The following is a 14,482-nucleotide window of genomic DNA, read 5'->3' on the forward strand; positions in this document are numbered from 1 at the left end:
CAGCCCAGCCATCCACCCTGCCAGCACTCTCCCCTCCCTGACCACAGCCTCCCACACACGGCTGGGCCACGGCAACCACTCGGTAAGGGCTGGCGGAGAACGGCCCTTCTGGTCTGGGGCCTCCTCCTCTCCACTGGCATCTCCACCTCCCCCCAGCCAGGACCAGCAGGGTGCAAGGCTGGGCTGCCTTCCCCGCTTCTCATGCTCCAGCCTCCTCTACTCCTCCTGGCTCTGTCCCAACTCATGGGTCACCCCTGGCCTCAGTTTTCCCACCTTTAAGATAAAAGGGACAGGCCGAGGACACCTGTCAAGAAATGCTTCTACCATGAGGGACAAAAGACCAAAGGCACTCTACAGAAACAGAGAAATGCAGAGAACAGAAAACTTAAAAACCCAAAATGAATAGCCTCAAAGAGAGGAGACGATGTTACATCCTTGAAACAAGAGCATCCCTTTTTAAAAACAGGACATTCAGAAAGTAAGAAAGAGCTCTTGAAGATTTGGAAGAATATGGCCACGCCCATCAGGCTGTAATAAAAGGAATGGAAAATAAAGTTGAGAAAATCCTCCAGCAGGTAGAACAAAAGACAAGATAAAAAATAGGAGCAAATGGGGGCTTCCCTGGTGGCGCAGTGGTTGAGAGTTCGCCTGCCGATGCAGGAGACACGGGTTCGTGCCCCGGTCTGGGAAGATCCCACGTGCCGCGGAGTGGCTGGGTCCGTGAGCCATGGCCGCTGAGCCTGCGCGTCCGGAGCCTGTGCTCCGCAAGGGGAGAGGCCACAACAGTGAGAGGCCCGCGTACAGCAAAAAAAAAAAAAAAAAAGAGCAAATGATTAAGAAAATTATGTGATTAAACCAGGAGGTTCAGCCTCCAGTTATCCACAAAGCAAGAACAGAAGATAGAAGGGAGGACATTGCCAAAGAAATGGAAATTCAACCCAAGTGTTGAAGTCCTTTAATAGCTTGTTATTAAAATATTTCCCTACATAAATACCTGTTCCCTAAACCTCCTAAATATGCCTTCTTCCCCTTCTGCATGACCCCAGAACCTATGAGTGACCAGTGGGTATCACCACGGGGTCACCCTGTTGCCCAGTTTGCCAGTCAGACTCCCATCCCTGCGAGACGTCCCCGGGGAAGATGAAGCCCCGGGTGCAGTCCTAGCACCGAGGTCAGGGGCTCAGCGCCCTTGGGCCTTCCCCTGCTGGTCAGTCTGCCCCAAGGTCACCCTCATGAGGCCATCCCTAGTCACCGTAGCCTCTGCAGAGCCCGTACCAGTTGTTAGATACTATATTTTGGATATCTTTCTGGGAGCTGGTGGGTGGAAGGCAGAGGAGGTGTGGCTAAGGCTCCGACCCCCATATTCCCAAGCACAACGGCCACATTTGCCCCAGGTCCCCTGGACTGATCCAGAGATCCAGAGCTTTCAGTCCTCTCCCTCTGCACATCAGCATCCGAGGGCCCACGATGTGCTGGGCACTGGATGGATAGCCGTGACCAAGGCAGACCTGTGTGTCTGATCGTCCCCTTTCCCCTCCCCTCAAACCCCTCCCCCTCCCAGGCTCCACATTTCCTAATACAGCTCCTCCATCCATCCAGCTGCCTGAACCAGAGACAGGGGGCTCCCCCAGACTCCATCTCCCTTACCCATCAATAGCCGGTCCCCAAGTCCTAATAATTTCTTCTTAAATATTTCTCCAACTAGTCTCTTCTCCAGCCTCTCTCAACAGTCACCCAAGAGAGATCTTTTTACCCCACAGATAGAGTGGCCCGGGAAGGCCTTTCGGAGGGGGTGACATTTAAGCAGAAGATTTAGACTGTCCTTTTCCCCTGAGGGAGCAGGCGGAGAGATCCAGGCAGGCGGGGTCGGAGCCCTGCCGAGAGCCCCAGGCAGAAGCAGCGAGGGAATTCCAGGGCAGGGAGGCTACAGTTCAGAGCAGGGTCAGTGGTAGATGAGTCCACTGCCAAATGGGGGCTTCGCAGGAGCTGGGACCTTATCCTGAAAGCACCGGAAGCCACTGAAGGATTCTAAGCAAGGGAGTGACATGAAAAGATGTACTTTTTAAAGAGCTCCTCCTGGCTGTGGTGTGGGGAACAGACAGAGGGAAACAGGACAGAAACCAGAGCTGCCACAGCGGTCCGCTAGGAGACGATCCAGCACCTCACAGGGGACCCGGCCTCCGGAAGCTACTCAGACTGAGCTGTAAAGATCCTGTCTGGGACCCAAGGTTGAGGCAGGAAGGAGTTGTTCCTAGGCCCCCTGCAACCCACAGCCACTAACCGCAGCCAAGGCTCCCTCCACCCAGGGCCAAGCTCAGCTCTTAGATGGCCCTGCTTCCCCATAGCCATGGCCATGCCCCGGGTGCTGCTCAGTCCTCTGCCCTCCACGCTGGGTGACACACTGAGAGCCCAGTGTGGAGTTCAAAGTCCATCCTCCTCCTGTAGGTACGAGATCACCATGGGCAGGAGCTGTCCCCTTGAGGACCTCCATATCCTTGTCAGTAAAACACAGATGATATTTTGTTTTCAAGGTACAGGGAGGAACGAATGAGACTATTTGTGTGTCCAGGGAAAGATGGCAGACTCTGAAGCCCAGTGGCCTGGGTTTAAATCCCAGCTCTTATTTAAAGGCTGTGTGGGACTCCCCTAGTGGCGCAATGGTTGAGAATCCGCCTGCTGATGCAGGGGACACGGGTTTGACACCTGGTCTGGGAAGATCCCACATGCCGCGGAGCAACTAAGCCCGTGCGCCACAACTACTGAGCCTGCGCTCTAGAGCCCGCATGCCACAACTACTGAGCCCACGTGCCACAACTACTGAGCCCACATGCCTACAGCCCATGCTCCACAACAAGAGAAGCCACCGAAATGAGAAGCCCATGCACCACAACAAAGAGTTGCCCCAGCTCGACACAACTAGAGAAAGCCTGTGCACAGCAACGAAGACTCAAGGCAGCCAAAAATAAATAAAATTTTAAATTTTTTAAAAAAATAAAGGCTGTGTGACCTTGAGCAAATTACCCAAACTCTCTGTTTACAAGATCTGGCATGTTTGAGAAGAGAGGTTAACACAGGCTTTGTAGGACTTCAAGGAACGTGTGTAGGCTTTGGCTTTGACCCTGAGCACGGCAGGAGGGTTTGAGAAAGGAAGTGATCTGATCACTCTATGTTTTGAGATGACTGTTCTGACTACAGTACTGTGGGGACAGTAGATGGGGGAGGCCAGGGTGGACACCTGGAGACTGGTCAGGAGGCCACTGCAATAGTCCAATGGCTCAGACCAGGATGGTGACAGGGAGGAGACAGTGGCCAGATTCAGAATGTGCTTTGGAGAAGAGCTGGCAGGGTCAGGAAGGAGATTGAGAAAGAAGTTAAGCCCCCGGAGAGAAGATGGAATAAGAAGAAACAGGTGAGGGAATTCCCTGGTGGTCCAGTGGTTAGGACTCTGTGCTCTCACTGCCGAGGGCTGGGGTTCAATCCCTGGTCAGGGAACTAGGGTCCCACAAGCTGTGTGGTGCAGCCAAAAAAAAAAAAAAAAGAAAATGAAACAGGTGAGGGCTTCCCTGGTGGCGCAGTGGTTAAGAAACCGCCTGCCAATGCAGGGGACATGGGTTCGAGCCCTGGTCCGGGAAGATCCCACATGCCGCGGAGCAACTAAGCCCGTGCACCACAACTACTGAGCCTGCGTTCTAGAGCCCGCGAGACACAACTAATGAGCCCACGTACCACTACTGAAGCCCACACGCCTAGAGCCCGTGCTCGGCAACGAGAAGCCACCGCAACGAGAAGCCCGCGCACCGCAACGAAAAGTAGCCCCCGCTCACTGCAACTAGAGAAAGCCCACATGCAGCAATGAAGACCCAACACAGCCCAAAATAAATGAATAGATAAATAAATAAATTAAAAAAAAGAAACAGGTGAGAACACAGTCAACTGAGGCCCAAGTCACAGGGGCAGAAAAGAGGCTACTGGATTTGGCCAGGGTGAGGGAGGGGCCACGGGCCAGATGCTGCCCTCCTTCCCCCTCTCAGCCCAGCTCACTCACAGCTGGGAGTCCTCCAGCGTGTTCTGTCCATATCCCAGTCTGACCAACTCCCCGGTCCCCCTGCCTGCTGACCTCAAGATCAAACTCCAGCTGGATCAAACCCGCACCCACCTCTCTAGGGCCCATGGAGGTGCCTAGACAGTTCCCAAGACGCCAAATGGTTGTGGGAAACAGAAAATCCGACCAGTTGCCCCACAAGGGCTTTTCCTTTTCCTCCTCCCTCTACCCCGCCCTGGACACTCTCACCTTCTTGCTCCGCTAATGAGCGCTATGTGACCCTTTAATGAGCACCTGCGATTAGACCCCATCCTGGTGCCCGGTTAACCCACCCTAATGGCCTCATTAAGGTCCCTGAATCAATAACTGGCACTTGACATGGGCAAAGGACAGGCAGAGATAATCCAAGGGGCTTAACCCCAGTGAGTCAGAGCCATAGGTTCCAATTAATAATATTATCGTTAAGTGACATTTATGGAGCATGTAGCCTGCTCGCCCTCAGCTAAGTGTTTTTTGTGCAATACTTTACCTAAACCTCCAGCTGGCAGGGGCATGGACCCGGAGTCACACCTGTGTTTACGAGATAACTTACTTCCCCTATCCTGGCTCAGTTCCCTCGTCGGTAAGACAGGGTCAATAATATACCTATCTCACAAGTTGTCACCAGATTCCAGTAAGTCAATCCAGGTACAACATTTAAAGCAGTGCTTGCCATGCAGTAAAGGCTAATATACTTACATGATAAGTTAAATAAAAATTAAATCAACAACAGCTTCCTAGGGCAGAAAAAAGTGCAACAAGAAGGAGAAGCGTGTTCTTGCCAGAACCCTCTCAGGGAATTGGAAGAGACACTTTTTTTTTTTGGCGGTACGCGGGGCTCTCACTGTTGTGGCCTCTCCCGTTGCGGAGCACAGGCTCCGGACGCGCAGGCTCAGTGGCCATGGCTCACTGGCATGTGGGATCTTCCCGGACCGGGGCACGAACCCGTATCCCCTGCATCAGCAGGCGGACTCTCAACCACTGCGCCACCAGGGAAGCCCACAAGAGACACTTTTAAGTGTCGGGGCAAACGCCCAAGGATCATCAGTTCTCTCCTAAGGAGTGGGTGTCTGGATAAGTGAGGGGGTTCTGGCTTATGAAACAGAGGGTTCAAATTTGGATCCAGAGCTGAACTGCTCAAAGCAGAGAGGAGAGGCAGAGACCTCCCAGCTCCAAACAAAATGAGCATAGAACAAACCCATGAGGAACAGGAGAGGTAGGGGGCGGGAGGGACCCCATCTCCCAGGTCAGCTCTGGAGAAGGTCCTGTTCTTACTTTCAACCTACAGAGGCTGAGGCCACAGCAAGGAAACAGTGTGTCCAGATTTGAATCCAGATCCACTGGCCCTTGAAGTCCTTGCTTTTAAGTGCTAGACCCCAGAGAGGGGATAACATGAGCCCTTGAAATGTGGGGAGGGAGGGTGGACCTCCCTCACTGGGGATGCTGGGGGCCCTTCGGCCCAGCAGCATCCACGAGAGCAGAGGCAAGAGGTACGTTCTCCTTTGGAAGATGCAGAGACTTGGGCCCAGAGAGGGGGCACCACTTCTCCGCGGCTCCCAACAGGTTACCATCGTGAGTAGGAAAATCTTGGAGGGTCAGATGGCCCAGGGTCAACTCTTGACTCTATTTGTTCTGTGGCCTTGGGCAACTGCCTTCACTTCTCTGAGCCTGCTCTCTTCTCAGTGACATGGGGATGGCAATGCTCTCGTCCTCCAAGTGTGGAGGGATTAAATTCGCTGACTCAGGAGAAGGCTCAGCCCAGCCCAGCCCTGGGAGATGCTCAGCAAATGGTAGCAGCGTCCTATGCGGGTGCATCGCCTGCCACAGGCTCTCGGCTGAGTCAAAGAAACAGTGACTGGTTCAGCCCTGGGAACTGCGTGCGTGCGTGCGTGCGTGTGTGTGTGTGTGTGCGTGCGTGTGTGTCTTCTGGTGTCTCTCTGTGTCCGTGTCTATAAAGTGGGATAAGCTTCCCCTGGCTCACCTGGCAGCAGGAAGATAAAAGTCAGAGGCACAGAAGGCAGAAGCCTTGGGCTGTGGGTCTCTGTGCCCCACAGACCACCTTTTTCTAGGCTGGGGGCTGGCTTGATTCCACAGGGATACAGGAAGAAGCAGCAACCCTGGAATTCTCCAGAGGCGTCTGGGTCAAAGTTCCTAGGGAAGAAGGCCTCTTATCTCTGGACTTACCTGCCATAATATAAGATGGTTTCAGGCTTGATGGCTCCATCCAGATGGACGTGCAGTTCTACCTGCAAGGGCGCAGAGGAAAAGGAGAGAAAAACAGACACCCATGAATGCCTGAAGGACCTTACAGAGGGTCATTGTTAACACTAACTGTGATGACCGTTAGTCACCACATACACTTCACTAAACTGTTCACACGCATTATCCTGTTTCATCCTTGTCTGTGGGGTGGGTTTAATTATCATCTCTGCCTCTTTCACAGTGGAGAACACTGAGGTTCAGAGAGGTTAAGTAACTTGTCCAAGACCACACAGCTCTAAGTGATGGAAACAGGAACCCAACCCAGTGCCTTTGTTCTTAACCACAGCTGCTAAGTGGCCGAACCGGAATTCTAACCCAAGCCCAATTCTGAAGCTGGTGCTCTTTAACACGAGGCCAGCCATGGGCCCGGAGGAGCGACAGAGCCTCAGCCACCATGCAGGCAGATCCCACTCTCGGCCAACTCACCAAACAAGATCCAGCTCTAACAAAAAGGATTGGCCACAGACCTTCTGGACTAGTGAATACCTACAACATATTTCAAAAATCAGTCTCCATTTTCAAAAGCATGTGTTACTGAAAATGAAACATAGCTTATCAGGAATCAATATTTGACAATAAGATCCTTCTAGGACTCCAGAAAGGGCACCAGATACTTGGCCATCTTGGTGATCCTCTCCTACATGCTCAGCCCCATGGACAATACTCCATACACAAGGCCAAGAGTTTAAGGACAAGGACTTTGGGGAGAGCTCATCAGGCTGGATGCCCAGCTCTGCCTCTTCTCTGGCTGTGTGATCTTAGACAAGACACTTGATCTCTCTGAGCCTCAGTTTCCTCAACTGAAAACAGCTGCAAAGATTGCCTCCCTGTCCAAGAAGAGTTTAAGGATTTTTATTTTATTTTATTTTTTTTTATTTTTGCGGTACGTGGGCCTCTCACTGCTGGGGCCTCTCCCGTTGTGGAGCACAGGCTCCGGACGCGCAGGCTCGGCGACCATGGCTCACGGGCCCAGCCGCTCCGCAGCACGTGGGATCCTCCCGGACCGAGGCACGAACCCGTGTCCCCTGCATCGGAAGGCGGACTCTCAACCACTGCGCCACCAGGGAAGCCTGAGTTTAAGGATTTAAAAAGACAGTGTATAATGATGAAAAATCTGAAAGAGAAATTAAGGAAACACTCCCATTTACCATTGCAACAAAAAGAATAAAATACCTAGGAATAGACCTACCTAAGGAGGCAAAAGACCTGCATGCAGAAAACTATAAGACACTGATGAAAGAAATTAAAGATGATACAAACAGATGGAGAGATATACCATGTTCTTGGATTGGAAGAATCAACATTGTGAAAATGACTGTACTACCCAGAGCAATCTACAGATTCAATGCCATCCCTATCAAACTACCAATGGCATTTTTCACAGAACTAGAACAAAAAATTTCACAATTTGTATGGAAACACAAAAGACCCCGAATAGCCAAAGCAATCTTGAGAAAGAAAAACGGAGCTGGAGGAATCAGGCTCCCTGACTTCAGACTATACTACAATGCTACAGTAATCAAGACAGTATGGTACTGGCACAAAAACAGAAATATAGATCAATGGAACAGGATAGAAAGCCCAGAGATAAACCCATGCACATATGGTCACCTTATCTTTGATAAAGGAAGCAGGAATGCACAGTGGAGAAAGTACAGCCTCTTCAATAAGTGGTGCTGGGAAAACTGGGCAGGTACATGTAAAAGTATGAGATTAGATCACTCCCTAACACCATACACAAAAATAAGCTCAAAATCGATTAAAGACCTAAATGTAAGGCCAGAAACTATCAAACTCTTAGAGGAAAACATAGGCAGGACACTCTATGACATAAATCACAGCAAGATCCTTTTTGACCCACCTCCTAGAGTAATGGAAATAAAAACAAAAATAAACAAATGGGACCTAATGAATCTTAAAATCCTTTGCACAGCAAAGGAAACCATAAACAAGATGAAAAGACAACCCTCAGAATGGGAGAAAATATTTGCAAATGAAGCAACTGACAAAGGATTAATCTCCAAAATATACAAACAGCTCATGCAGCTCAATATCAGAAAAACAAACAACCCAATCCAAAAATGGGCAGAAGGCCTAAACAGACATTTCTCCAAAGAAGATATACAGACTGCCAACAAACACATGAAAGAATGCTCAACATCATTAATCATTAGAGAAATGCAAATCAAAACTACAATGAGATACCATCTCACACCAGTCAGAATGGCCATCATCAAAAAATCTAGAAACAATAAATGCTGGAGAGGGTGTGAAGAAAATGAAACCCTCTTGCACTGTTGGTAGGAATGTAAATTGATACAGCCACTATGGAGAACAGTATGGAGGTTCCTTAAAAAACTAAAAATAGAACTACCATACGACCCAGCAATCTCTCTACTGGGCATATACCCTGAGAAAACCATAATTCAAAAAGAGTCATGTACCAGTGTTCACTGCAGCTCTATTTACAATAGCCAGGACATGGAAGCAACCTAAGTGTCCATCAACAGATGAATGGGTAAAGAAGGTGTGGCACATATATACAATGGAATATTACTCAGCCATAAAAAGAAACAAAACTGAGTTATTTGTAGTGAGGTGGATGGACCTAGAGTCTGTCATACAGAGTGAAGTAAGTCAGAAAAACAAATACCATATGCTAACACATATATATGGAATCTAAAAAAAAAAGGTTCTGAAGAACCTAGGGGCAGGACAGGAATAAAGACGCTGATGTAGAGAATGGACTTGAGGACACGGGGAGGGGGAAGGGTAAGCTGGGACAAAGTGAGACAGTGGCATGGACATATATACACTACCAAATGTAAAACAGATAGCTAGTGGGAAGCAGCCGCATAGCACAGGGAGGTCAGCTCGGTGCTTTGCTTTGCGACCACCTAGAGGGGTGGGATAAGGAGGGTGGGAGGAAGACGCAAGAGGGAGGGGATATGGGGATATATGTATGTATATAGCCGATTCACTTTGTTATACAGCAGAAACTAACACAATGTTGTAAAGCAATTATACTCCAATAAAGATGTTAAAAAAGAAAAAGACAGGGAGTCAGCCCACAGGAAGACAGACCCTGCCTCTCAGCCAGCGCGCTTTCCGCAGGCTGTTAAGAGAAGCACAGCAGGTGCTAGGAAACTGGAAAAGCAGCTGTCATCTCCCCGTTCCAGGTCGTGGAAGAAACTCTTCCCCAGCCAGGCAGAGAGCCAGAAAAATTTTAATAAACATCTCTATCAGGGTGGGGCCTTCTCTGGAACTTGCGAGCCTGGACAGGAAAGTGGCTGCCTTGGCTGGAGAGGGAGTAGCCAGGGAGCCACTGGCCCCAGGGCATCCTGGAGGCACCCACGGGAGCTGCCTCCTGTGGGGGAAATCCGGCCTGGGGCCCATGGGAGGCCAGCAGAGAGGGGCCGCCAAGCCTCCCTATCAGGAGGACGTCCAAGTAATCACATCTCTCCGCAAGTCACTCAGCAGCAAAGGACCAGCTCTGTCACAGACCCTGCCTCCAGGGAGCTGCTGGATTCCCTGATGAAAGTGCCAAAAGTTTATCGGGTTCTCAGAAAGTGCTTCCAGTGCAGGGAACTGCCAACCAGCTGTTTGACCTTGGACAGGTGACTCCACCTTTCTGAGCCTCTGTTTTCTTATCTTTAACCTTCACAGGGCCATGGCGAGGATCCAGCCAGAGAGATGGGGTAGTGCTGTGGTTAGAGCTGCAATCCCAGCTCCTCCACTCACTTCCTGGGTGACCTGGAGAAAGTTACTTCGCTTTCAGTGTCTCGGTGCTCTCATCTGTCCGGGGGCGGGGGGAAGATGACATGCCTTCCTCCCAGGGCTTCCTGAGACTTAACCACGTGACTGCACGTAGCGTGCTTAGATCAGGACTCAGCAGGTAGCAACAGCATTTAGCATAATAAGCATAACTAAGAATCCCTCATTCACCAAATAGTTGAGGCCCTGCTGGGTGCACTGGGGATGGAGAGATAAACTAAAGTGACAGAGTCCTGCTCCCGTGAGGCTTACAGTCCAGCAAGGGAGAGAGACATTAAGTAAATGTCACGTTGGTAAACGTAAAATCACAAGCCAAGACAACTCCTGGGAGGGAGAGACACAGACCTACCAAAGAGGTAACAAACAAAAGAACTCGCCCAGCTAGAGGGCCAGCGATGGCTTCCCAGAGAAAGCAGCGCTTAAGCTAATAGCTGAAGGACGAAGAGGAGCCAAGTAGGCAAAGGCAGGGGTGAGCAGGAAGGCTGGAAGAGCATCTAGGCAGAGGGAACAGCATGTGCGAAGGCCATGCAGTGGGAGAGGAGGTGGTGGACGAGAGGAACTGAAATGGGTTCAGAGAGGTGAGCGGTTGTGGAGCTGGAGAGGCTGCAGGGGCACAGGGAGGATTGGGTTCCAACCTGAGAGCAACAGAGAAGCCATGACAGGGTTTGAAGCTGAAAAGGACAAAGCATAGAAAGACCAGTTAGAAGTGGTCTTGTGAAGCTTATGAGCGATGATGGTGCCCCGGACCAGGGTGGCAAGGCAGATACGGCAAAGCAGGCGGACAGGAAGCCATGTCAAGGATGATGCTTCAGGTTGGGCCTGGGTGGGTAGCGATTCCCACGCTCTGAGACAGAGAGCCCAGGAAGAGGACCAGGTGCTGAGGGGGAGAGGACGGGTAGGGCACAGGGACAGAAGTACGGTTAGTGTGATCTCACTTATGTGAAGTCGGGACACCCCTGCGACCTCCAACTGCGCGTGGACGGACCCAGTGGCTGTGCAGGTCTGGAGCTCTCAGAGGTCCAGGCTGGAAATAGGAGTGGGAATATAGATGACTGAGGCTGTGATTATGAATGAGCTCACCCTGAAGGGAACGTCGAGGAAAGAGCATGGGACAAAGGCCGGACGAGCACCAGCACCCAGTGGCTTAGAGAAGAGGGTGAGCCTGGAGAAGAGCTGCCAGAGAGACGGAAGGGAAGCCAGGAGTGTGTGGTGCGCAGAAAGGCAAAAGGCGATCAGACTTCAAGAGGGAGGAGTCACCCCCTCACCAGGGTCCGTGCAGAGGGCTGAACGGAAGTCCCGCAAAAGATGTCCACATCCTAACCCCCAGAACATATACTTCCACAGAGGGCAAAAGATGGGGTTACAAACCTTGAGAGGAGGAGTTTTTCCTGGATTTATCTGGATGGGCCCTACACCCAGTCCTCTTTCTCCTTATAAGGGAGGCAGAGAGTTTTGAGAGACACACGCAAGAGGAAGCAGCCCTGGGACCACAGCAGCAGATGAGAGCAACGCGGCCACAAGCCAACGGACACCTGCGGCCACCAGAAGCTGGAAGAGGCAACAAATGGTTCCTGAGAAGCTGGGGGGAAGGGTCCCTGTGAGAAGAAAATAGAGGAGGAATCAGCCAGGGGGAAGGAACAGGAAGGTGAGGGAACAGGCAGAGGGACATGCAGGCACTAAGTGTCGGAATCAGGTGGTGAGAGATGAGGCCAGAGAGAAAGTTAGGGGGGTGGAGGGCAGGGAGATCTCACAGTAAAGGGCGATCCCCTGAAGGGTTTTGCACAGGGGAGTCACCTTTTAAAAGCTTTCTCTGGTTGCTGTGTGGAAAGCAGGCTGAAGAGAAGTCAGAACAGAGGACAGAGAGCTGACACAGTGGTCCAGGTGGGAGATGAGCCACCACTGGGAAGACTTGCTGCAGCACCAGACGCAGCAAGTGCTCAGGGAGCCTGAGCTGAGCAGTGAGAGGGAAGGAGGCCTCAGAAAGCCCCTGGGCTGCGGGAGACTAGACTGCCCGGCGGGAGGGAAAGCAGAGCCTGCCACTTGCCCACCGTGCCCTACAGGTCCCAGCCCTCCTCAGGGCCTCCTGGGAAGCTGCCCAGACACGTTTCAGGGGAGGAACAGAGGCCAGGAGCTGCCTCCACAGGCGGTCCAAGCTCAGGCAGGCCTCCCACTGAACTTTCTGGAAAACTGAGACTACCCATGGAGAAATCTGTCAGCTCAGAGGTGGATGGGGACCCTGCTCCGCTGGACCCATGCAGAGAAAAGAAGTAGCAGCAGTGGCCTCCAACTTACTGAATATCTCTTATGTTCTACATGCATCATCTTATTTCATTCTTACAACCAGTGAGGTGGGGACTTCACTCCCATTTTACACATGAGGAAACTGAGGCTCAGAAAAGTATCCAAGGACACAGAGGCAGTGGTGGAGTTAGGATTTGTACCCAGGTTTGAACCTTGAGCTCCTGCTCTTCTTGCTCGGCAGGCCTAGCCTCAGAGGTAAATAATCCAGCAATAAAAATAGCTGTTTACTGGTTTCAGATCCTTTATTTCATTTGGTCTCCACCCCTGGGCAAGGGACACACCAGCTCCATGTTGCAGATGGGGAACTGACTTGCCAAGCTGAGCTCAGAGGAATTCCGTGACCTGCCCAGGGTTACCCAGGCCGACAGTGGCAGAGCTGGGTTAGAAGCCAAGTCCCTCCACCTCTAACCCAAGTCCTGCGCGCTGCCACACGACCTCCCTGGCGCTTGCACCAGACCTACACCCGGCCTCCTGACCACTCAGGAGGAGAACTCAGCACCCTCCTCCCCTGCATTCGCTCTCCATGGGCCTGACTCACAGCGAATCACAGAACTGCAGGAAATCCTCCAGGTCTAAACAGGAAGCATCCCCACTCGCCACAAAATATTTCCTAAGCCCCCTTCGGGTGCCAGGCTCTGTGGGGACGTGGGGAAACATGCTGAGTCCTTGCTCTCGGGAGACGCTAGGCAGGCCGGTAAGGCCCAGGGAGGTGCATGCACTCGCCAAGGTCCCCCAAGGTGTCAGTGGCAGAGCCAGGACGGGGACCCAGGTCTTGGACTCCAGGACCAGACACTCCCACATCTGACTCCCGCTCACAACTGGAGGGGCTGTCTACCTTCAAGGCACACCTGAATCACACTGCTTCTCCCCAGACCCCCTGCAAACACACCCATTTTGTTTTCATCCCACTGACTTTCTCAGTTTCCTTACTTACCATGCCCCTGTCCCCAGCTCTTAGTTTCTTTAAAGCGGTGACTTTGTGCTATCACGCTGTGCCCTCAGGGCCTAGGACAGTGCCCTGCCTAGCAAGAAGTGCTCAGTAAGTGTTGAATGACTAAGTGATTGTTTTCTCCTCTCCCTGTCCCATGTCAGCAGTGCTGTGTCCTCTCCCTGCAGCAAGGAAGGGCTGACCTACCCCCTTGGGCCTGGCAGAGAACCCAGATGGGGCAGAGTAGCCAGGGTTGCTTGACTCCCCAGAACCCGGGCACTGCAGTCAGAACCTGGATGAGCCACAGGTGCCCACTTCCCCTCTTAGCACTGCTCTTGGCATGGAGCTGGGCAGAACCGGAGGTCAGTGCCCTCATGCCACCACAGCCTCTCAGCTGACTTTTGGGGTGAAGCCAGGAGACAGAGCAGCTCCAGGTCTGACATTGTTTCAGTCACACGTCCTCCAGGCAAGTCCTCTGGGCTCAGCCGCATCTGGGCTTCTATAGCTCCGAGGTACAGAGCAGAAGGGGCCCAGCAGTCCCTCAGTGCCTCCTGCTGACTCAGGGCCCAATCAAGCTCTCTGCTGCCTCTGTGAGCTTCCCCAGGGGCTTCACACAAGGCAAGGCGTGTCCTCAGCCAGGGGGACGTCCTGTTGGGCAGCAGCCTCTAGGAACTTAGCACGGTTACCCCCATTTTCTAAGCGAGAAGTCTGAGGCTCAGAGAGATTAAGGAACTTGCCCTAGGGCACAGTCTAATGAGTGCCACACCAGGAGGCTGACTCTAAAGCGGGAGGTCATAACCACCACGGCACACTGCGTTCATCCTGCATGTGGGTGCTGAGTCAGCACTGGTAAACTCTAAACGTGATTAATAAGCGGGACAAGGCTGATCGACAGCAGCTGGCGTTGGCCTGCCCCCTGCCCGCACTTGGCATTTCATGTAGGGTGGATACAAATATGATTCCCGTTTTACAGATGGGGAAACCGAGGCACAGAGAAGCAACTCACTCAAGACCCCCAGAGACTGTCTCTTCCCCCAGCTTGCCGCTCTGGAGCCTCAGAACCCTAAGGAGTGTGGGTGAGCCTGGTCCCAACACTGGGTGAATGTAGGCTTGAACCTCACCTTGGCCGCCCTGGC

General features: G+C 52.0%; 1 protein-coding gene across 13 annotated transcripts in view; it reads right to left on the reverse strand.

The window, feature by feature from the left end:
• The window catches only part of ADA (adenosine deaminase), a 109,389-nt gene that overhangs the window by 10,994 nt on the left and 83,913 nt on the right, over positions 1-14,482 (reverse strand). For 12 of the 13 annotated variants that reach the window (XR_010935347.1, XR_010935348.1, XR_010935346.1 and 9 more), the window contains one exon: positions 6,266-6,327. Coding sequence is in view for 3 of the 13 variants with exons in the window: in XM_067708220.1 (XP_067564321.1) it covers positions 6,266-6,327 (62 nt within the window). In the remaining 10 variants the exon portion in view is untranslated. Of the gene's footprint in view, positions 1-6,265; positions 6,328-11,485; positions 11,713-14,482 lie in introns of all 13 variants that reach the window. The other variant, XR_010935350.1, reaches the window with a different exon arrangement.

Source organism: Pseudorca crassidens, chromosome 15 (genome assembly GCF_039906515.1).
Source record: "Pseudorca crassidens isolate mPseCra1 chromosome 15, mPseCra1.hap1, whole genome shotgun sequence".
Classification (NCBI taxonomy): Eukaryota; Metazoa; Chordata; class Mammalia; order Artiodactyla; family Delphinidae; genus Pseudorca; species Pseudorca crassidens.